The following is a 22,314-nucleotide window of genomic DNA, read 5'->3' as shown; positions in this document are numbered from 1 at the left end:
TTGTCAGTCAAATTTATTTGGTTACAAAAAAAAAGTATAAAATTAAGAATAGAAAAAATGCCTATGTATAATTCTGAAGAAAAAAACAACAAAAATACAGTATTTTTTCAATACGGTCTCTTTTTTTTTCTTTTTTGTTTTAAAACATTCCACTGAGGGTATGAACTATGTTAAATACAGTATACCATCTTGTCTGATACTAAGAACTAACACAAACCCAAAAGGATTTTTAGAGAAAACAGCTACGCTGAAACCTGCATGACTTTGAAGGCAAATTTACACATTGATTATTAACAGTAAACACAAAATGACATCATAAATGGAATGGTCACAGAAGCCAGACATATGAATCATAAGCAATGTGACAGTACATTCATTTGTGCAAGGCCTGAGGGAGTTATACTTTCACAGCAAGAGAAGCTGTGAAATATATATTGCTCCTTAGGGAATGCGAGGGGTATATTTGGTTCCTCAGTCGCATAAACAAGCAACACCGTTTCCGTTCTGCAGATTTAAATATATTTTTGGGAACTGCTTAATGAATTTCAGTTGTCACTATAAGGCCTTATATACATATTCAATTGAAAGGCATCTGAGGCAGGCTTTATTCACTGTCGCATTGGCTCGGCTTTAAAGTATGTTTGCATGTCTTTGTGTTAAAGTTTTTACACAAGTCAAGGCCATTGAATTCATGACAATCATTTTTTTGCAATTTACATAAGCCAATGGATTAAAAAAAATTAAAAGCTGACGTCTTCAGAGAAAGGCTAGGAGAACTTTAGCAAAAACCCAGGTAGCACAATATGCTTTTTCCTGTGATCAGATACATTTCATTAATGTTTTTTTTAGTTGTTGTTGTTGCTCTTCCATTAGGATACAAGAAGAAACCTTCTACTTGGTCTCTACATGTTTTACTGGTTCCACAGTGCTGATGCTGGGGTCGAGAGCAGACAGTCTATGCTTAGGCCAGGGCTTTTGGGCCTCTTCAGTGTTTGCGGGTGCGCTGGCCCCCTGTTCCAGTGGTTGTGACGTACAGGAGGGGCTGAAGTTGCCTGGTTTGAGGGCCACGCTTGATGAGGTGGGAGGGCAGGTTGGAGGAAGGTACATCTGCTGTTGAGCCTATGGAAAATTTATAATGGTCAACAGGAAATAAAAATTGTCTCAAAAATAAACACAGCACAATAAATGAAGAAATGTGATTTTTTTTATATCAGACCTGCTTGGTGGATATTGTGAGAGGGTCGGATTTTTGTAAGCTGAGGCTGGGCTCTGTGTTGGGGGCGCAGAAGTGGGGCGGGGGGATGACCGTTAATGTGCAGGTGGGGATCAGAAGTGCTGTCCAGGGGACGAAATCGCTGGCTGGTGTTCTTAGCCTGAGACATCTATGGAGAAAAGAAAATATTGAGCTTGTTAAAAAAAAATCTGAATTAAACAAATAATATAAATAAATAATGTAAATAAAATTGAGTGTTAACATAACGTCTGGCTCATATTTTATCCTAAAATCAAAGGAAAGTAATATAAGAATATTATATTTTAAAGTCTGTTTTGGAAGCAATACAATTTTTGTATTCTAATATTATTTCCACAACAGTTAATCGCGACTTACTTTTATTCCTAAATATGAATGGACCATTATTTAAATTGTTAAATATTTATAAACTACCATTTATAAGTTTGGGGCCAGAAATATTTAGTTTTTCTTTTATTCAGCCTTAAGGCATTAAATTGAGATATATATATATATATATATATATACACACACACATATACACATACACACACATGTTACATTTATTCATTTAGCAGACGCTTTTATCCAAAGTGACTTACAAATAAGGACAATGGAAGCAATCAAAAACAACGAAAGAGCAATGATATACCAGTGCTATAACAAGTCTCAGTTAGCTTAAATGCAGTACACATAGCAAGAGCTTTTAAATAATATAATATAATAAATAAAAAGAAAACAGATAGAATAGAAAAAGAATAGAGCAAGCAAGAGTTAGAGGTCTTTTTTTATAATTGTATAATATATGTAAAGAAAATAGATAGAATACAAAAAGATTAGAAAGGTAGTTAGAATTTTTTTTTTTGAATAGAATAGTGTAGTATAGTGAGTGCTTAAGTTAGAGGGTCAAACTCAGCTGCTCGGATTGAGTTGGGGAGGTCATGCCACCAGGAGGGAACATTTAATTTAAAAGTCCGTAAAAGTGACTGTTTGGGATGGCACAATCAATCGACGTTCGCTTGCAGAATGCAAGCTTCTAGAGGGCACATAAGTCTAAATTTAGGTAAATGGGTGCAGAGCCAGTGGTAGTTTTGTAGGCCAACATCAATGCCTTGAATTTTATGCGAGCAGCTATTGGTAGCCAGTGCAAATTGATAAACAGAGGTGTGACGTGTATTCTTTTTCTATTCTTATTCTATTCTTTTCATTAAAAATTAATCTTGCTGCCGCGTTCTGGATTAATTGTAAAGGTTTGATAGAACAAGAGCTAGAACTGTCCAGTTTTTCATATATATATATATATATATATATATATATATATATATATAAAAGCAGCTGAACTGTTTTCAACACTAATAATAAGATTTTTTATTTATCCGCCAATTTAGACTATTAGAATGATCGGAGGGATCATGTAACACTGGAAGTAATCTTAAAGGGTTACTCCACCCCATAATGAAAATGTTGTCATTAATCACTTATCACATTAAGCTTTGTTTGTCTTCGGAACACAATTTAAGATATTTTGGATGAAAACCGGGAGGCTTGTGACTGTCCCATTGACTGCCCAGTAAATTACACTGTCAAAAGTCTTTATTTTTGTTTTATTTGTGTATAAAACATATTTCCGTTGCTTCATAATGTTACGGTTGAACCACTGATGGCAGATGGACTATTCTGACGATGCTTTACACACTTTTCTGGACAATGACTGTGTAATTTATTTGGCAGTTTATAGGACATTCTTAAAGCTACCGGTTTTCATCCAAAATATCTTAAATTGTGTTCCAAAGACGAACAAAGCTTTTATGGGTTTGGAACGACATGGGGTTAAGTGATTAATGACAAAATTATCATTTTGGGATGGAGTATCCCTTTAAAGGCTAGAGTAATGACTGCTTACATTTGCTGCTTACATTAACACAATATGCTTAACGGTCACGAAAATAAATGGTCCTAAAACTGCTTTTGAGTTTAATTATGCAAAATACAACTTCTCCTCCTTTTGGCATAAATTATGACCTGAACAAGTTTTGTGAGATTCATCCATTAGCACAAAAGCTCCTTTGTCTAAAAACTCACTGCTTGTCCTGTGACCTCAAACGACCGGGATCTCCTCTTGCGTCTGCGACCCTCAAAGTCCTGCTCTCGTGGAGCGGGGTTCTTAACAGCCTGCCGGTTCCGCGGCCGAGTCCATGTGCCGTTGGGTGCGGGTCCCTCTCCCGTGCTGCTGGACAGGTTGTCATCAGAGGCGGCGTGGCGTAGCTCTGGACTGGGCTGTCTTCCCCGCCATAGCACCAGGCTTTTAGGGGGCGCCTCGGTCAGAGACAGGTTACTCTTGTGCTTCTTGGGATCTAGGGGTGAAGGTGGCGGGGGCAATTGCAGGGAATCTATTTCTAGCACTTTATAGCGGCGTCGAGCAGCCTTGACCACGATGTTCTGCACGCCTCTTAGAATCTGCTGTCTCTCTGGAGGGAAAATAGTTCAGGGGATTTTGAAACTATGACTAATTAAATAGACATTATGTAAGTTGGAATAGCATTATGAGAAGAAGCCATCTAGGAATTTGGTTGCTATAGTTTAGCAGTCACTGTATAAAAATAAACCACAGAATGCCTCAACTGACCAATCAGCATCAAGTGTTTCAGAGAGCTCTATGACAAGCACAAAGATGAATAAGCAGAGGAACTCTTACCTTTAGGAGTCAGAGGAGCATCTGTGCCATTCTCGCTGCTCTCGGGTGAGGAGTCCAGATGGCTGCTCATACTGTGACTGAGATGGCTGCATCTCAGAGCGTCATCCAGGACAGATGGCAACAGCTGCAGAGAGACAGTCAGCATTGTGTCAGATGCACTCATTTAGCCAGTATACTCAATTAAAAAACAGAGAATTCAATTAAAATGGAGATTAACGAAACTATATATATTAGACGAAACTATATTACACTAAGTGGCAAACGTAAACTCCCAGAAGCTCACCTCTCTGTTGCCCTGGCCACTGATGTGAATGGGTGGAGGAGTCATTACTACAGAGTTCTTCATCTGTTTGTGACTACTATTAAACACTCGGACTCTGTAAGGGCAGGAGACAAATTTTAACTTATAAGTAAAAGCATGTGGACAAACTCAGACCCCTTTAGCACAAAATGAGGGAGGTAGTTACAGTATATTACAGTTTTCTTTATGTCCGCACGCAGTGTACTGGTGAATGCATAATATTCCTTCCTCTTTTTATTTTCATATTCACAAAATTCTATTTTTTTGGGCCATTACATTTTAAAATGAAATATATTAATTTAGCTCAAGAATGAAAAAAGCACTTCTTACCCATCAGGCTCTGGGAGAATCGGAGGCAGCGTGTGTCTCCTCAGTTTTGTCCGCCCTTCTCTGTTGTCTGAACCCAGTGTGTGAACACTCTCTTGGTCTGAATCCATCTCCTGCAAGGGGTCACGACCTCTGTTGGGGAGGTTGATCTTGGGCAGGGGAACGTCCTACAAAGATATATGTCAGAAAATATGTGAGCATGATCCTTTATGATCTTATCCTGTCCTCTCTCTTGAAGAGTGTGTAAAGTCATTGTGAAACTCATTTTACTGTCATAACGTGATGCAATTCCAGGTGAAGGAAAATGTTAGGCAGGATTTTGTTTCTTTGGAATAATGTGCACTGATGTTTTGTGCAAAATATAAACAGTACTATGTATTCACAAAGTAAAGCGAGTCCGTTTTGATTTCATGTTGACTTTAAAAATGCCTGCTTGACGTACCTTAAGAGTACGAATGGTGAACTTATCCAGGGCCACAACTCGGTCCAAGTTCTTCTCATCCATTTCCTTCATATACATCTCATAAAGCTCTTGAAGATGAGGAGGAACCAGAAGACTGTGATCTGCAAAAACACCACCATTCACCAGAACTTCTTATAACATTTTATTTTTTCAACAAGAATATTTTTTTTTATTTTCAACTTGAACTGACCCCTCATATTGCATCATTTGCAAAACTTGAGCGCAACAGTTAGGCCTGATTCATCTCTGGCTGAGATTTCGGTGCCATTTCTTATTCCTGCGAATGACTCACCATCAATAAACTGCCGCTGCTGCTGGATGATCTCATGGCAGAGGTGTCTGTGCTGTTCGAAACGCTGCACGACCACATTTTTCTGTCGGATCACATTGTCCTTAAGCAGTGCGCTGGACTGCATCTCTGCATTCTCGATCTCCAGCTCGTGAACCTTGCAGAGGAGGCAAAGCACTTCCCTCTGCTCCTCTGAGCTCACACGGCGGGGGAGAAGCTCTTCAAGACGTCGTGCTTTCTCTCTGATCTCTGCCAGGTGCTGCTCTAATCCAGCCTAAAGAGGATGGTAGAACTATGGTTAATTAATGTGATGAGTCACTTTCTTAACATTGCAAATCATGTTCAAATTATCTTTGCTTATAAGTAGTCTCAGTCTAAAAGCAGAAAGGAAATATGCACTGAAGAAGAAGGTGAGGCCTATGCAGAGTGTTCCAATTTGGTGTCATTTATTTAGGATGTTGCCTTAAAAGACAGATGCATAAGTTGCCAGTCTTTTTAATATTTTCATCTCATACAGTAGTCTCATCTTGACTACATTTTTAGGCATGTCTGGCAAACTATATATATATATATATATATATATATATATGAACTAATTGAACTTCGCTAAAAGGAATCAGACATCAAGGAGTTTTTTTGAGGTGTTGTTCCACCCTCTAGTGGCTAGTAGGAACACTACCTTCTGTTTTTGTATTTTCTTCTGCTCAGCCATGAGCGTGACCAGGTTCTCTCTGGCAATGACCACCTCTTGTATCTCTGTGCTGTCAGACAAAGATTCTGGAGAGTCTGAGTCTTTCTCACTTTCATCCTTATTAAAACTCTCCTTCCTCCTCTCGCTCTGCCACTTCTTTCTTCTCCTGAAGCGTTCTTGCTCCCAGCTAGATGGAGACAGACAAGATTTCAATAGCCAAGCATTTATTCCAAGCAAATGTTTAAAATAAAACATTTCACTAAAGAAATTAGTTCAATCTGAAATGATGTAACAACTGACAACTCTGTTATTATAAGCATTTGACCACCTTCTGACTTCCAAATAGCTTTAGGGCCAGTGTGTATTTAGCTGTGATTTTGTTTTGGTTTATGGGCAGAATGAAGACTCACTCTGCGATTGTCAGCAGGTGTTTAGATGTGTCTATCTGGATTTCCATGTTGCTGTTGTCCAGCTTCATAAGACGCTTCCTGATGTCCATCTGCTGTCTAAATGCATCGATCAGCTGCTCCCTCAGCTGGTCCATCTCAGACCGAGAAGAGTGAGCCTGCACCTCCGCTAGAGGCAAACACACACACACACAGAAAAAAAAATTATGTTAGGATACACATGAGTAAAAATAGAATAGGAAACAATCTATGCAGAAAATTATGAGTGAAAATTTTGAAAAGAATCTAATGAAACAATATAGTCAAAATAATATATTAAATGAATTGTTCACATTTTTTAAATATAATAGAATAGATTCAATTAAAATTATATTATAATCAAACAGAAAAGAATAGGAAATAACAAAATAGAATATAATACAACAAATTAGAAAAGACTAACCAAACAGAAAATAATCTATTAGAACAGAAAATAATCTATTAGAACAGAATAGACTAGAATCAATTAAAAACAATCTAATCAAAAAACAAACCAACAGAATAGAATATAATCGATTATAATCAAACTAACAGAAGAAATAGATAAGAACAGAATATGACCTAACAGAATCAATTAGGAAAACAACCAGATCAAAAAGAAAATAATGTATTAGAATAGAATTAGAATAGAAATATCATAATTTAATAGAACAGAATAATTTAGAAAATAATCTACTCAAATGGAAAATCACATTAGCAGAAAATAATGTATTAGCTTTAAATAGAATAGAAAACAATCTGTGCAGAAAATTATCAGTGACAATTTAGAAACAATAGTCAAAATAATATATTAAATACATCATAATTTTGTTTTATAATAGAACAGATTCAATTAAAATTATATTCTAATAAAATAGAAAATAATAGAATATAACAAAATAGAATATAATACAACCAATTAGAAAATAATCTAACCAAACAGATATTCATCTAGAACAGAACAGTATGTGTCAGAACAGAATCATTTAGAAAATAATCTAATCGAACAGAAAACACAATAGAACAGAATAGACTAGAATCAATTAAAAAGAATATAATCAAAAAGAAAACAACAGAAAAGAATTGATTTTCATAATGGATAATAATCAAACGAACAGAAAAAAAATAGATAAGAATAGAATATGACAGAACAAGATCGATTAGAAAATAACTTAATCAAGCAGAAAATAATGTATTAGAATAGAACACAATAATTTAGAAATATATATAATCGAATCAAGCAGAAAATAATTCATTAGATTTGAATAGAATAGAAAATAATAGAACAGAATAGAATAGAATAGCTGGGGATTTAAAGTAAAACTGAGGTGGTATCAATGGTACGCATCACTTGACTTCTTACAGACAGGATGTTACCTTGAACATGGCGGATGTCTGTTCTGTCCGGGTTGAGTGGTCTGCTGGCCTGGTCTGCTATCTTTTTCTTCAGCCGCTGAATCTCGCTGCGCAGGTCAGAGATGATGCTGGTGTACTGGGCGACGTGATAGGACACATTCAACAGATTTCTCTTTACCTGCACAAGAAGAATAACAGGGTAAAGGGGAACTCTTCACAAAACATATATTTTGAGAAACGGTCACAAAAATAATGCAACAATCTCACTAACAAATAAACTTTGGAATAGTAATAGCAAGGTTACTAAGTAGGTAGGTTACTAGGTTGTCCATTGATTTGTCATGTAAAACTAACCCGTGTGCGGATGCTTTTGGCACGGTCGGCATAAGTCAAGGTATTTCGTGAATCCTCGAAGGCCAGAGATGCAGGGCTTATATGGGCAATCATCACCGTCCGACTGTTTCCTCCTAGAGAATCCTGCAAACGTTAGAAAACCTTAGTAAGACAACCACAATCGAGAAAAACATCCCACAAGCATCTTTGTTCATGAAGATTCGCTTATCTGTACCTTGAGCAATCGCGTGAGCTTGCTGTCTCTATAGTTGACGTATTTGTTGCCATTCTTTTCACTCAAAGCATTGATGCAGTTCCCCAGTGCGAGCAGAGAGCGGTTGATATGAGCTCCTTCCTTTAACCTCTGACCTCTGTTCTGCGTCTGAGAGTAGAAACAGTAGTTATTGGACAGTCATTAAACGGTCAGTCTAGGTTAGGAAGTCTGTTCCAACAGGGGGCGCTCTTGTATGTCTCATTTTCTGAAAAGCGCACAAACAAGCACTAGTGCTTCCGAGCACCAATACCCCATAACCAGAAACAACGTGATCTGCTTTTGTGTCCATCACATGCATGTTTAAACCCAAGGGGGCCTGAGTGGTAAACATTTTTAACTGTTTCCATGGCAAATACATGGGACGCTCTCTAAATGTGTTCTCTCATATCTTCCCACCTCATGCAGTGAGTGGAAATACACTTTACGTTAAAAATGATTCACGTCTTTCATTAAAAACACCTCACTGGACTAGGTGGAGGTGTCTCATGCATCATCATGTATTTAATAATCAACAAATATTTTCATATTAGATGGCTTTATTTCCCCTTCAAGTTTATCCCTGATAGTTAAATCAGTTGGAATTGTTCGCTCGTCACTGGCTGATATATGATTCTGAATATAGCTGGCGCCAACTGTGCCAGCTTTTATTTAAAAAGAAAGATTGATAGCTCTGATATTAGTGATTACCAACTTTATAGACATCCGTCTGAGCTCACCCACGGTGCTTTTATATTCTAACTAAAGTAAAAGAGGAATAGAGCTTTATGTTTTGCACCACCCACACACATCATCATACCTGTGAAGCCCGTTCAGACCCTGCCAGATCGATCATGAAGAGACGTGCGAATCGCACTTCCTGCAGGATGTCTCGACATCGGCTCTGTTGCCGCACGCCCACCTGCAGCACAGCGTGAGAACGAGAAGACGTCTGATTGGCTGCTGTCGGCTCTTGAGTTCTCTGCTTGTTTCCTTTCATTAACAACTCCATGACCTGAGAGAGAGAGAGAGAGAGAGAGAGAGAGAGAGAGAGAGAGAGAGAGAGAGAGAGAGAGAGAGAGAGAAAAAGAGAGAGATAACAGAGAAAACATCCAGGTTGATCAGTCTTTTTTTTTTTTTTAAGTCTTTAATGCAAACCATGGCAGCATTTATTTGATCAAAAATACAGTAAAACAGCAATGTGAATTATTATTATTATTTAAAATATATATTTTTTTTCTTTTAATATATTTTAAGAAGTTATTTATTCCTGTGATGCTAAGCAAAATTTTCAGCATCATTACTCCAGTATTCAGTGTCACATGAAATCATTCTAATATACTGAGTTGGTGCTTCAGAAACATTTCTTATTATTAATTATCAACTGTGCTGCTTAATATTTTTGCAGAGACTCCGATCATTATTTTCAAAATTATCAATAAAAAGAATAGCATTTATTATGAAAAATCATCTGTAACACAAAAAATACTCTTACTGTCACTTTTGATCAATAAAACTCTTCCCTGTTGAATTAAAGTTAAATACTTATTTAAATATACACATCATTTTTTTTTTTCAGTGAAGTATCATGTGATTTTTGATGTTTTTAAAATGATCATGAACAATGACTACTGTAAAAGTACTTATTTACTTTACAAAAAAAAAATAAAAAAAATAAAAAACCTTTTAAAATAATTCTTGTAAAGTAACATGGGCCCTAAATAATGGGTCTAACTGACCTCTCGTGCATTAATGGTGGAGACCTCTGTGATTCCTGCGACCTGAATTTCTCCCTTCGAGTCCTCTCTCAGGTCCAGAAACCCAGATGATGGATTTAGCAGGTCTCTTATCATCTCATTATAGATCTGAAACAGAATAAAAACAGATTAAAGACCATGCTAAGATTCCAAGATGACCATCATTGTTTATGCATTTGACATTTACATTCCTTCTTCTGACAGACTCTTTTATCTGAGGTGGCTTGCAGTGCATGAATATCAGAACGCCCAAACTGTGACCTTTCCAGTAGCACTCTCTACCAGTGGAGTAGCATAAAGTAATAAACGCCTTGGAATTTCAACCAATCTAAATCCAGAATTTGTGGTACAAACTGTCCTATTCAGTATTTTCAGGATGCTAGTGTGGAGAGATGAATGTTGCATTTAAAGAGTATTTCAATAGGCTTCATTCAACCCAGTTTAGAACAAGACCACATCCTGAGTGCCATCGGTGGTCACCTCAAAATCTCTCCATTTAAGTTGTCCCGAACGTAATCTTTCATCACTGTCAGTGAAGTCACTGTGATGTGCCGTAAGCATGTGATCATTTCAGTCCATCGACAGAGAAAGAGTAAAAGACCTACTAAAGATATAGATGGATGGAAAGAGATAAAAACAGGAGGATAAACCTGGAGGTCTGTAGCTAAACCACAGAAGCAGAGAATAAAAATGCTTTCTCTCCAGGGAAGCGTCCCCTTGAGCATTTGGAAGGCCCATTGTAAACAGGAGTTTTAATGTGAAGGTGTAAGAAAAGCAGTAGACAGGAGAGCATTGTGCTCTTTACTGAAGGGTGCTCTTTCCGTTTGTGGATGGAGTGTCTTACTTATAGGTCTGCACATCCCAAATACCCCATTTACCCTAAAGAAGTCACAACAAATCTGTGTGTCTACATGTGTATTAGGGGTGTCACCTACTATGGATTTTCATAGTCGCATCAGAATTTTCGAATCTTGCTGATTTTCGACTGATAGTCAAATCATATATTTGGGGGCAGGGGCAAAATACATAAGAGTCAAGTCAGACATTGGACATCCATAATTACTGATGTTAAAACACAGGGAGAATGAGTAAAAAACGGCTCGCAGATACAAACGGGGTAAATAATGTTCTATGTTTTAAATAAATACTAATTTTGTTGATAGCGTTCTTCACGCAACGTGCGGAAACATGGTAGCTAAACTCACTTATTGTTTTATTATAATGGTGTTTCTTATTATAATGGTATTTGTATAACAGTTATTTAAAAATATATCTTTGATAAAAATATGATAATACTAATAATAAAAATGAGTGTTTACATGCACGTTATTAAGCCGATTATGCTTAATAAGCCAGAGAAAGGTCACTAATGGGCCGAGCATAAACCAGTTGCAACAGGTAGTTTTTTATCTCTTACTCCGATTTCACACAGCATGCAAACGCAATAACCAGTTTCTGTCAGCTTATTGAAGTGCGCATGTGTGATACATGACAGGAACGCATTGTTAGTGCAGATTTAAGCGCATCTAGACAGAGCAAACCTTTTGCAGTAAAGAAAGAAGGAAATGTATCACAAAATCAGACTTTTTGATGACTCAGAAAATGATAAAAATGTGTTAACCTGTGCAGCAAAAGTAGAAGTGGTTCAGTCAAAATACTACGTTTATAACTGCATGAGAGGGTAATATATGAGCTGTAAGTTTCCCGACATGTTGCAAGCTTAATTTAACATCACAATGGACAAATGTATGAAATACTCTTGAGTCAGATACGCAAATTATTATTTATTAATGAAGTCATGTAAACACAGCTTACTTGCGCTGTCATGTTACTGATGTGCATGTAAATGGGGAAAACTGGTTATTTTAATAAGCAGACATTTGTGAGTTATCAGTTAACTGGTGTGCATGTAAACATGCTCAATGTTGCATGCATATATATATATATATATATATATATATATATATGTTTGTGTGTTTGTGCTCTTGTTTTTGTGACATATCAGGACACAACTCTGTATAATGGCATGGGTATGACACAGGTATTACAAGGAGAGGGTGACTTATGAGGACATAACCCATGTCCCCATTTTTAAAAACGCTTATAAACCATACAGAATGAATTTTTTTGGAGAAAGTAAAAATGCACAAAGTTTCCTGTGAGGGTTAGGGTTAGGTGTAGGGCCATAGAATATACAGTTTGTACAGTATAAAAACCATTACGCCTATGGGATGTCCACACTTTTCACAAAAACAAACGTGTGTGTGTGTGACCCTGGAGAACAAAACCAGTCTTAAATTAAGCTGAACTGACTATGATTGACAAAACGAGCAATCAGAGTGTCGAGGAAGACTGTGAGACAGAAGTAAAAAAGACACAGAGAATTGAAGTTGCTGTTGTCAGCTCACACGTGATCTCAAATCAACCATCAAAAACAGGACAGAGCAAATGAGTTTGAAAGCCCGGAAGATAAAATGTGACAAAAATTTCAAAGACTCACACTAAAGGAGGTACCCGAGCACCGAGCTCAGCTCAAAAATATAAAATAAATTATATATACATACTATAATTGATATTTTTGAACTTGGTATTATCAAATTATATGATATTAGGCCTTGTAAGTCAGCAGGTATTTTTCTTTCAAGATGCAGGCCTGTATAATTTGGCCTGTCACATAAAAGCATAGTCATTTGTTTCTAGGCTAACGCAGTAGGGGATCAGGGTTGCATGTATCTGTTTTGAGTAAACTTTGGCCAAGTCCATCACGACTCAGTGGTGAAACAAGCTTTCTAGTATCAATACAACATCACTGTAATCAAAGATGCTGAGATAGTCACTAAGCCGACAAGATGACCCCACCCTCACGCAAACAGAGCTGATAAACAGACGTGCCATCAGCCACTCCGCATGGGCCTGATGATTATCTTATTACATAACACTTAAGCCGTTACCTTTTTTTAATTGTTTAAAACTGACTGAGGGCAATTAACTTTACTGTGTGCATGACAGTAGGGTGACAATATCTTTAAAAGCTCTACATATCGAATCTCCAGGTTATTTGTGAGAGAAAAAAAAATCCTATTTAGCAACCACATTAATATCTCACCTCCAAGTAGGACATCGAGACACTGTACTGCATGTCATCGCTGGTTTCTTCAATGGCTTTGAATAGGTCATTTAATGTGCGAACGTAGATACCAGGTTCTCTGTCTGTTCCCAGCATAGTGTAAGTCTTCCCACAACCTGCGAACACACACATCTGTTTATTAGGAACACAATTTGACCTCATTTTATTGCCTGACACGACACAATGCCATATGTAAATAATTAAAAATGGCATTTTATTTTAATTTTATTGGTTGCCTATAGCATCATTCCTGCTGCCTGTGATACAAAGCAGGCGTACCAGTTGAAAATCTGTGCTCTAAACTACACTACCTCTTATCACAAATGTTAAATAATTATAGATAATTAGTGTATGTTCCTCAGCATGGCATAAACAGAAGGCACAGGTGTGAGGTGATGTGTCATAGTGAGTGATACATAATGTTACAGGTAGCTTTTATCCAGTCAGGCTGAGCACAGATCTAAGCTTTATATAGCCACGGCCACAGACAGGAACAGTCAGTAAAAGTCACTCTGAGGACAGATTAGAGCATGCGAGGACACAGGAGCCACTTGGACAACGGGTTTCCAGGAACAAACTTTTATTCAATTCAAAGCAACATAAAAACAGGTCTTAAATTAAGGCATTTAATACCATATAATGTGCTCCTAACAGCTGGAATTCAGTGAGCTATAGGTTAAAATATTAAATATTTAAATAATTGTAAAGTTTTTTTCTTTTTTTATCCGTGCATGTGACTTTGTTGAATGAACCTGTTCCGTAAACAGGAGGAAAGAAGATCAGGTTGATAAGGCTTAATCCTTGTGCCCTAGTACTAGTAGTGCCCAGTTTGTCTGTAATTTGTACTATTTTGGACATATTGCCACTGCAGATGGCACTTCATTGTAAGAACATACATACATGAACAGAGGTGGGTAGTAACGAGTTACATTTACTTCGTTACATTTACTTGAGTAATTTTTGGGGGTAACTAATACTTTTCGGAGTATATTTAAAGATGGGTACTTTATACTCTTACTTGAGTAAATTTTTGGGGAAAAATCTGTACTTTTACTTCGTTACTGTGGGCGACGCTCCTCTCGTTACTTTATCTTAATGCAATAAATGTTATAATGCTTCAGTTTATTCCAAACGCGCCGTCTACTTTTCTCTGGGCAATGAGCGATGCCCATTCGCAAATGATTCATTCTTTTGAGTCAATTCTGTTCAAAGGCTTGATCAAACCAATTGGCAAACGAGTGAATTGGTTCATGAATCAGTTTGAATGAGTCGTTCAGTTCCCTGCCGCGCGCGCTGAGCGACTGAAGCGGTTCACTCAGAGTTGTATGGTTTAAAATCAACAGCGTTGAAAACGGGACTATGGAACTGCACTGAATTGAAAGCAAATCTGCAAAGGCTGTTATTTGCTTGCGATGGAGATCCTTATTAGATGAACAACGCGTGTGCTGTCTACTGTTTAACAGGTAATAACTTGGGCTACATTCGATTACAGTACACAATACCACTGTGACATTAGTTTGTTGTACGTGTGTGGCTTATAACAGAGGGGAGTCAAGTTGAATGCAGCTTCCAAAAGACAAAAAATAGCCGATTAAGATTTTATTAATTTTAAAACATTCACACCGGTGCGAGTACGTCCAGGAAGTCATATCATCATCAGCTGCTAAATTCAGATCTGTGATCGCTTGCTGGCGCTGAGCCAGAGATAGATGCGTTTATACAGCGCTGCGCATTATTACCAATCACACATGATTCTTTTGAGCTTATTAAAGCATTGGCCAATCAGAGGCGTTCAGATGAGTCATCGCTAAAATGCCGGTGCTTCCTTCACTCGATCACTGACTGAATACCTTTATGGCGAATTCTCTCTTCAGAAACAACAAAGTGCAGATGTGTGTACGAATCTTTAATTAAGATATTGATTTCACAATGTTAACAGTTTTGGCATGACACCTATATCTGTTACTTAAGTAAACAGACAGGGTTTTATAATAAATTACATAAATTGGAGTAAAGGCTGATGAAATATATACATTTATACACGCACACATACATTACATACATTTTATCTATATATCTAAATAAAAATAGTCTCAGTAAATATGACCCAAAGTAACTAGTAACTAACTACTTGAGTAGATTTTTTATCCGATACTCTTTTACTCTTACTCAAGTAACTATTCAAGACTAGTACTTTTACTTTTACTTGAGTAGATATTTCTAGAAGTACTTTTACTTTTACTTGAGTACAGTTTTTGGGTACTCTACCCACCTCTGTACATGAATACATATGTAAATTTTTTTTTTGAACCCTTAAATATCATGTTTTGCCAATCGTTATTACATATTTGGGTCTTTTTTGGGTCTAAAACCCTACTGATTAGATTTTTTTCTCACACATACGCTTTGTTGTGCAATTTGTTTCTGTGTGAGTTTGACTGGGCAACATTGCTTGTAATGATAAAAATTAAGTTAAGTTTAAATCAAAGGCACTATAACAAGACTGTTATACAATTACCAAGATATAACACAATTGCAAAATCAATCAATAAAAAAAATAAATAAAAGACATATTGGTATGATTATTCGTTCCTGTGTATCTGTACTGACCTGTGGGTCCGTAGGCGAAAACAGTGGCATTGTACCCTGATACGAGACCTTCAATCAAGGCTTTAGTGGTGGATCTGTACACCTCGTCCTAAGGAAAGCACATACAAAACATGTTGTGTGTATGTGTGTATTTTCATCCATTTCATTCAAAGACACACAGTAAACACTTATCCATTTAAAAGCAAATAAAATTGCGTAAATGTGATCTTTTGGAAAGCATGTTAACTTCTGTATATATGCACGTGCTTCAAATCCACTCTTACAAACATACACAGACACAGAATGGGCTTGCCTGCGTGGCTGAATAATCGAAGGTCACATCAAACATGTAAGTCTTCTCTCTGGATCGATGAGCTCGAAGAATATCATCTGGATCCTCCATGGGGTCCATCAACACCACCATCTGAAAATGAGGGAAAGAAAAAATGAATAATATTACATTTGGTTACAACTTACAGTTTTTATATGCACTGCATTTAAGTGCAGAGTGTATCTCATAACCATTTTCGCCTTTTACTCGCTACCTGACACCGGGCTTTACAGGTAATCACAGCTAGCTATCACCTAACATTAACTACAAAGGCCATTTACCTCAGTTACAGTGACACAGGCCGCGTTTCTACCGAAATTACCCAGAACAATTGTACCAGGAACTGTTTTCCCCAGGAACTATTTTCACCCCCAGACCTGTAGCTTTCTGTGTTTCCAATGTGGTCTAAAGTACCGGGAAGATTGCGCGCGTTTCTCAATACAAAGTACGCAGATTTTGGACTTGCATCCTCTGTAGTTCGTATTTTGCACATTCGACTCTGAGGTGTGATGTCCGCCTAATTCTGCAAACAGCAGCGTACATGATAACATCGCCTTGGATACTGCAATTTTCCTCACTGTATATTTACAATAAAGCTAAACAGGATATCAATTACCACTGCCTCAGAGTACTACTGAAAAAGTACTACCTCGCCAGCAGGGACTTTCTGAGGGGCAATTCTTTACCCTGAACTTTATTTAGTTCCTGGTTCCTGCGGAGGAAACACACCGAGTACCAACCCAAAAGTCCCTAGTTCCTGGGTAAAGTTCCTGTGGTGGAAACGCGGCAGAGTGTCATCACAACACTTCTAAATAGAAATATCATAATGGATCCACATGAATGCGGCTAGTGTGGTCTAAAAGCAAAAGGTGAGTGCATCATGATGGAAGAAACCAAGCTTAATTTAGCTTCTATTTTTCCCTCTGCATTTTAGAAAATGTTCCTGATGGAGGTCAGAATCATTTAAGGAGCCCATTGGTGGCTCTGATGGCTCCAAATGTAACCATGAGGCTAAATCTGGTTGTGTCAAGAGCACCACTTGTTCTGAAGTGCCTCAGGATTTAGAGCCAATATTAAAGTCAGTCAGGCCTCATGAAAACACACCCAAATGGTTTGATGACCCATTCAAACACACAGACACAGCTTTCTCTTTGAAGCCTCTCAATTGAAATGCAGCAGAGAAGATCTGACTTTTAAAAGAGGCCAATTATAACAGCACAATGCAAACATAAAGATGTTCTTCGCAAACAGAGGAAGAGAAAAGACTGGGTCAGGAACCGATTGACAGAAAGGTGGGTACAAGGTGAAAAGGACATGCCTTGTAGGACATACAAAATTAGTGCACTGTTTTACATGTACTGTATATATTATGTTATGCTTATTGCAATAATATACATATACATATACATATACAAATATATATATATATACACATATACATATATATATATATATATATATATATATATATATATATATATATATATATATATATATAGAAACCAACTATTTCAAATCGTAATATTATTTCCCAATATTACTGTTTTGATGTATTTTTAGATAAAAGAAGTGGAGCCTTGCTGAGCATGAGAGATTTATTTCAGAAAACATGAAAAAAATAGTAGTTTGGTAGCTGACATTGTTTACTTGCTTGTCACTCGAGGAAACATCATCCGTGTAAGGAATATTAATGCACATGAGTCAGATGTGTCTCATGCACATAAGGGGGATATATTTGTTGAGTACAGTTATCGTGCTCTCAGCCATATGGTATGGGAGTTTATGTTATCTCACCATTCACACAGTGACAGCTGTAGAGTGGCAGTTTGGCCAATCCTAATATTCTTAAGACACCAGTGCCAGTATAGTTTACATGGCACGAGAGAATGACACACTGTAATCAGTACTGGGTCACTGATCAGTTTCCACTCAACTGAAATGATCCTTGCTTTTGATAATGCCCAATACCTAAACCTACTGTATGTACTGTGTATAAATCATACAATTAATTTACAAATAGTTTATATTTTACATTTTGAGACTTTTACTTCAGTTTTATATTATGTGGGGTCGGTAAGATTTTTAAAATGTTTCTGAAAGAAGTATTATGCTCTCAAAAAAATGAATTTTCATCAGCCATTACTCCAGTCTTCAGGGTCACATGATCCTTTAGAAACATCATTCTAATATACTGAATCGATGCTGATATATATATATAGATCTTTCATAAAATAGCAATGCTGTCCAAAGATGGCAAAACAAAAGCCTGTCAAACTGATGAGAATCACTGGTCAACCATCATTTCTGAGGTCTCCCCTCTCAGTCTCACTGCCGCAAAGGAGAGAGCAAAAGAGGCCCTATTAAAGGGCTAAAGGTTATTCGGCAAAGCCATCTTTGGTTTCCACCTGCATAAAGGACGGAGGGCATTCACCTGGCCAGACACTAACTGCTCCACTAGTCCACTGACTAATTCATACGTTCATAAAGGTGACATGAGAGCCTTTAGGCATCATTACACTGCAAAATACTTTATGAAATGTCAATCAAATGATTCCGCCAATGCCATGCTAATGCACACCTATCTGCAAACTAGTTCACCTGCTCATATATGTCGGTGTACAAAAACAAAACAAGCCATCCGTGAATAAAGGGTGCTAAAATTAAAAGCAGAGCGTAGTCGTGAAATATTTAATGTCATCAAAGATCAGCCAAGGTCTGTGCAACAGCCTGCTAATGCACCGGCATGAAATCAATTAGCAATATGGTGTTATTTAAATAAGCACAAAGAATGGCACAGTCGCTGGGGGTGACAGTCCAAGTCATCCAGGCGGATGAAGTTACCAATTAACCACGAGGTGAAGATTAGCAGCAAAAGGAGGTGAATATTGGGATCTATCCAGCTTATTAAAACACAGCAGTGGTCATAATGTATCAGAGAGGAGGTGGAAGGGTTGTATCTCCTGCAGGATGGACTCACTTAACTATTGCGACTCTATAACCAAAAAAATCTGAGATGAGATTCAGTCAGATAGACTCCAGAAAAGCAGAAGAGATTTATGTAAAGTAGCATCATACTAAACGTGAGGCTGGTGTTTACATTATCTTCCGTTCTGAAAACAAATGCTTCCTATTATTTCTTGTTTGACAAAAGACATGATTATACAGTTAATATCAGAACCTCTTCAACGTGTCTTACTGAACATTTGTAACTTATAAAAGCTAATAAAATAGTCAACAAACAGGTTAAAGATAAGGAAGAAAGAAATAAAGAAAGATACAAATTTAGAAATGAATATAAATGATAGCATAAATGAATACAGAAATTAATTAAAAATAAATACATACTATATAAAAAAAAACAAATATAGCAGTACATTTATATATATAGAGAGAGTTTTTTTTTTATATATATATAAATCACTACTATAAAACTCATACAATAAAATTGCATTTTAATGCCTTGACTTAACTGTAAGCATTTGCATTTAAGCCCTAGAGCACTTAGCTAAATTTAATAACAAATGTGGTGTTGTGAGTAATAGTAGTACCTTTGATTAACCATGTTTAAAATACTACAAAATTTTAAAGCAAAGTGTGTCTTTTCTGTGCCATTATTTCCCAGTAACTCCTCTCAACTTTCATTATTCACACGAGCGCTTTCTTTCACGCCAAACTCGCATAATTTCTTAAAATTGCATTTTTGTCTTGCTTAGACAGTGCAATGTTTTGACAATGACACGGCTCAAAATGTTTTCGTGTTTTGACTGAGCAGGACAAATCCTAGGGGAGAACAGGGTGAGCCTCCTAATTAATAAAACTACTCTATCCGACAGGTAAACAGAGCAAGAGGGAGAAAAACAAGACTGAGAAAATGAAAGAGAAAGAGGAGCTACTGACTGCATACTGAGTGGTTACATGAAGCCAATGATGAAGACAAAAGATATGAGGAGGTGTCAGATTGACCCACAATTATGCAACAACTTGACAGAGCAGAGGCAGAGAGATACGATCTGTTCAGAATACTGATCCAGGCATTGTGATGTGTGTAGACTCAGCCATGCTTTTTCATAAGAGTTCGGTTCTCTAAGGCATCACCTATGAGTCACTGATAAAGCTGTGATGTAACACGGGCCATACGATGCTACCCTGGGAAATAAAACCCATAGCGGCAAATCCAGTCAGCCTGACTCGAACAGCTCAGGGATATGAAACCGCCAGCCTGGCACTACTGAAACATGCACACAATAAATGAAAACATTATTTTTATGATGTGGAAATTATAGAGGAACTGGACGTGGAGAAAATCCAAGCATCATTTAATTGTTCACATTGCACATAAAGCAAATATTATTGCTTTATTTCAGCAAAATATATATAATAATAAAAAAAAAAAGTAGAAAATGTGTCATATTTTGCTTAGTGAGTGAAAAATTATATCTCTTTAGATTAATTTTGGCCTATGATTTATTTTTTTTCCACACACACACACACACACACACACACACACACACACACACACACACACACACACACACACACACACACACACACACACGTGTGTGTGAGAATGTATTATTAAATTAATATAATTAAAAGTACTTAACAGTGGTGCTGACTACATACATCACAAGTAAATATTTTTGAATATCATATCATGTGGCACACTATATGGGTAAAGAGTAAACAAAAATCTGTTCAAACACTTGACTTAAATGAACTTGAGTCACATATGGCAAGTAAGTCAGGCTTTAAGATGAGATGGCGAACATCAGTGGACAGATGTTTGTCTGTGTCTCTTCATCATGTGTTTGCTTGTGTACCCATAGAGATGCATGATGTGCTTGCTGGTGATAAAGCATGCATGAATGCAGGTGTGTTTGCGCCGAAATCTATGTGCGCATCTCCTCCAGATACTATGCCCCCTCCCTTTATTGTGTGACACGCTAGTTGTCATGGCTACAGAGAAGCGGGTGTGGATCGACTCAGACACCTGTTGCTATTAGCCTGATGGAGAATGGCAGTGAGAGAGGGGCAGCTGTAGAAGAGGGGCCTCACTGGGGGAAAGACACACACACAATCAGGCAGGGTTGTAACTCACTGTAACACTGTCACACACACATTGCAAGCAATATATCATTGACAGTGGCTATTCTGCTCCAATGGTTAGGGTTAGAGGAAAATAGACCTTTAATCATAGCAAGACGAGGAGAAAAGAGAGAGGAAACGAGCAGAAGAGATGCATTTGTTATCTTCAACAAAGTGCATCTTCTGTCTTGTCCCATTCAAACTCTCTGAATAGTTCACACAAACATTTAATTTACCATTAGTTTGTCACTGACATATTATTCCAAACCTGTATGCTTGTATTTAATGCTGAAACACTAAAACATAAAATAAAATAAAAATAAAATAAAATAATAAAATAATTTATTAATAATAAAGGTCTTTCATTTCATAGTGACCACATCTGTTGGGCTTAAAAATAAATAAATAAAAATAAATAAATCATTATCATCATATTTGATATGTTTGTGCAAAATGTGAATCATCATTTTTCAAAATTATTTGATGAATAGAAAGTTCACAAGAACAGCATTTATTTGAAATAGAAATATTTTAACTTCAGCCATGAGACAAAAATTATTACTAATTATTATTACGATTACTGTAGCTTACTGTTCATCAGTCAAACGGCAAGAGTGGAATCTTTATTGGTGTCGATTTTGAGTCTCTTTTTAATGATAGGCTTTACATCAAACATTCCCACTTATTATTTGGGGGAAGAACCTAGCGCTATGATTGATCGAACTCTTCTTTTGCTGTTGCTTACACGGAGGCGTCATCAGGTTTTTGCATAGTTTAGAGTGGCAAATCGTACCAGCGTACTTTGAAGTCAAAATGTGTATCAGCTACGCAAATTGCGTACAGGTTGCCAGGTCTGCTTATTGATAGAACGGTGGACCAATTTACCTTCTGCCTTGTCAGTCCCCTCAACTCAAAATCTACCTCCTCAAAAATGGTAGCGTTAGCTAATAATTTTCCACCGGAGCTTTAGCTAGCTGGCTAACGTTTCGTTCTCTCCTGCTGTGTTCAATGACTCAATTCATCAAGCTGTAGCTAACGTTAGCTAAGTCTATGTCAACAGAGCT

The 22,314-nt window shown here is 37.1% G+C and overlaps 1 protein-coding gene across 1 annotated transcript in view; it reads right to left on the bottom strand.

Annotated features, from left to right (window-relative positions):
• Window positions 1-740: 740 nt before the first annotated feature.
• Window positions 741-22,314, bottom strand: part of LOC132121676 (kinesin-like protein KIF19) — a 36,157-nt gene continuing 14,583 nt past the window's right edge. The window contains exons 3-20 of the mRNA XM_059531337.1: window positions 16,148-16,258; window positions 15,856-15,943; window positions 13,225-13,361; window positions 10,101-10,226; window positions 9,182-9,376; window positions 8,347-8,493; window positions 8,133-8,255; window positions 7,800-7,956; window positions 6,408-6,573; window positions 5,986-6,184; window positions 5,310-5,580; window positions 4,997-5,118; window positions 4,558-4,721; window positions 4,210-4,303; window positions 3,927-4,050; window positions 3,314-3,699; window positions 1,217-1,382; window positions 741-1,119 (exon numbers count right to left, since the gene is read on the bottom strand). Of these exons, the coding sequence (XP_059387320.1) occupies window positions 986-1,119; window positions 1,217-1,382; window positions 3,314-3,699; window positions 3,927-4,050; window positions 4,210-4,303; window positions 4,558-4,721; window positions 4,997-5,118; window positions 5,310-5,580; window positions 5,986-6,184; window positions 6,408-6,573; window positions 7,800-7,956; window positions 8,133-8,255; window positions 8,347-8,493; window positions 9,182-9,376; window positions 10,101-10,226; window positions 13,225-13,361; window positions 15,856-15,943; window positions 16,148-16,258 (2,910 nt within the window). The 3' untranslated portion in view covers window positions 741-985. The remainder of the gene's footprint in view (window positions 1,120-1,216; window positions 1,383-3,313; window positions 3,700-3,926; window positions 4,051-4,209; window positions 4,304-4,557; window positions 4,722-4,996; window positions 5,119-5,309; window positions 5,581-5,985; window positions 6,185-6,407; window positions 6,574-7,799; window positions 7,957-8,132; window positions 8,256-8,346; window positions 8,494-9,181; window positions 9,377-10,100; window positions 10,227-13,224; window positions 13,362-15,855; window positions 15,944-16,147; window positions 16,259-22,314) is intronic.

This window comes from Carassius carassius, chromosome 39 (assembly GCF_963082965.1).
Source record: "Carassius carassius chromosome 39, fCarCar2.1, whole genome shotgun sequence".
Classification (NCBI taxonomy): Eukaryota; Metazoa; Chordata; class Actinopteri; order Cypriniformes; family Cyprinidae; genus Carassius; species Carassius carassius.
This window is presented reverse-complemented; position numbering and strand designations above follow the sequence as displayed.